The 2500-nt window shown below is 40.0% G+C and overlaps 1 protein-coding gene across 2 annotated transcripts in view; it reads right to left on the bottom strand.

Annotated features, from left to right (window-relative positions):
• The window catches only part of LOC306883958 (girdin-like), a 59800-nt gene that overhangs the window by 51492 nt on the left and 5808 nt on the right, over window positions 1-2500 (bottom strand). For both annotated transcript variants that reach the window (XM_079439508.1, XM_079439507.1), the window contains exon 3: window positions 137-245. In XM_079439508.1, coding sequence (XP_079295634.1) covers window positions 137-245 — 109 coding nt within the window. The remainder of the gene's footprint in view (window positions 1-136; window positions 246-2500) is intronic.

The following is a 2500-nucleotide window of genomic DNA, read 5'->3' as shown; positions in this document are numbered from 1 at the left end:
CAGTGCAGGACTGAATCCAAACATGCCATGATTGACACTGATAACCACAGCAATGGGTCAGAACAAACATCTGCATATCTAATGCTCCACAGACTCGCAGAGCTGGCAGAGGAAGACTGATGAAGTGAGCGCTCACCTGATAGCAGGACTTGATCTGCTGCACGAGGATGGACAGGTTCTGGATGCGCAGCGTCGGGTCGCGGTTCACCTTCCTGTGGGCTCTCTGGACACCGCTCTTTGGGTTTCTGTCAGAACAAACCGCATGGACGTTAGACCTGTGCAATTAATCAAAATTACAGTTTCAATTTCAACCTCCAACTATTATGAAAATACAATAATCGAGATAAAATGATTATTGCGCCCCATTCCGCTCCTCCATAAAAGCCCAATTTCACATGCAAATCAGTGAAATTATACACTGTGACTTTTGGACTTTAGCTTAAACTGCGCGTCTAAATGCTCAAATACACGCAAAAATGTTTCAAAATGTGGCGCTTAGTGATTATTCACGTAAACCTTCGCCGGTCATGTAATAAATGAACACTAACAGCTGAGAATGACAATACATGCATAACAGTAAATTGAATCCGTGCAGCTCTTAAAGTGACAGTGGGCTATTTTCCTGCTGCGACTGTGTGCTTAAAGAGATAAATGAAAATTTGATGTTTATCTGCTTGCCCCCAGGGCATCCCATGGCAGTCAATGGGACTCACGGCTTTGAGAGAAAAAACAAACAAACACACAGTCAAAACCAAATTAAACCCTGTGGCTTGTGACGATACATTGAGGTCTAAAAACACGATACGATCGGCCTGTGCAAGAAACCATTGACACTCCTAATTGAGATTGTTGATAGAGTGTCAATGGTCCATTTGAGAGATAAGTGGCAGTAGTGCACTTATAAGTCTGCGATCCGCTGTAAAGCAAGAAGAAGAAGATGCGTCACGCGCCGGCTGTTGTGAACGCGCTCAGGACAGTTGGACCGGGCGGCGGATCAGAGGTAAAAAACTATATAAATACTGTTCAGTTTCTTGTACAGATCGATTGTTTCGTGTCTTTAGACCTCAATGTATCGTCACGAGCCGCAGGGTTTCATTTGGTTTTGTCTGTGTATGTTTTTTTTTCTCTCAAAGCCGTGAGTCCCATTGACTGCCATTATATGACTGACAGACTGCAACGGTTCGAGTTATAAATCTTCGTTTGTGTTCTACTGAAGAAACCAAGTCACCTACACCTACACCTGGGGGTAAGCAGATAAACATCACATTTACATTTTTGAGTGGACTATCCCTTTAATAATAATCAAAAGACAAAGACAAAATCGCTCATTACTCCTGACTCTAGGAGATTTGTAGCTTTAATAAGAAACTAAAGAAATTTAATTCTGGCCCACTCATAGCAGTGTTAAATAATCGTGATTACAATATTGACCAAAATAATCATGATAATGATTTTTGCCATAATCGAGCAACCCTGACGGACGTTCACTTAAATGACTTCTCATTAAATTTGTAAATTCACATCAGACTCTGATAACTCAGGCATGTGATCAGCTGGAGACAAAAATAAAGCAGGAAAATCTGACCACCCCCCAAGCCCCCCCCCCCCCCCACTGATTATTAAAAATAAATATTTTAGTGCATTAAAAGATCATCTTATATTGTAATAATACATACTATTGTCCTGTAAGAATAGAAAGCAGCATTTCATGATGTTAATAATAGTTTTCATTTAAGAACACCAATGGTATCATCACTGATGCTTTCTGAGATCTGTCAATCTATCTTACAACAAAACTGACTTCATCAACAATGTCTTTCTCCAGGCGTGTGCTGAGCTGCAGTGTTCTTGCGTTCAATAAAACGCTTGCTTCCACGACGCACTTCCAACACGAGCTACAGCAGAGAGCAGAAGTGTGGAGGGAACACCTGCCCAATGTTTGCCTTTAATCACTCTACAGCTTTCATTAAACCATTGTAATAGCAGGAACATGTTACACTGGGAAGAGGACAACACTAAACTGGGTCAAAATATTTAACTGACTTCATTTGGTTAAAAAGGCAAACTACAGCTTATCATGGAATATGGGTTTCATTTTACTATGCAAAAACAAATTCATAGAAAATAGGGATGTTAATTTCCATGATCGATCATCGTTTAAATTAACTATCAATTAATTAATTGATTACTTGTTAACCTTAATACTGCAAATGTGTGTATTGCAGTGGCGTATAGTCAGGATGTGCAAATGCCACTGAAAACAGCAGATTCATCACGTCATGAAAGGGGTTTCGTCTAAATTAAAGGCTAGTAGCAGGACTGAGAAATAGATGAGTATGATCTTTTGATAAATTGAGATGTTGTAGTACAGATCATTTTACTTTTGGCTGTTTCAGATCCCGTCACGGAGACTGCTGAGTGCGCCTCTTTAAATGGTTTCATGGCACTCGTTGTATTTTAAAACATAATCACAATGTTTGCAATTGACATTATTGGCAAG

This window comes from Barbus barbus (assembly GCF_936440315.1).
Source record: "Barbus barbus genome assembly, chromosome: 18".
Lineage (NCBI taxonomy): Eukaryota > Metazoa > Chordata > Actinopteri > Cypriniformes > Cyprinidae > Barbus > Barbus barbus.
This window is presented reverse-complemented; position numbering and strand designations above follow the sequence as displayed.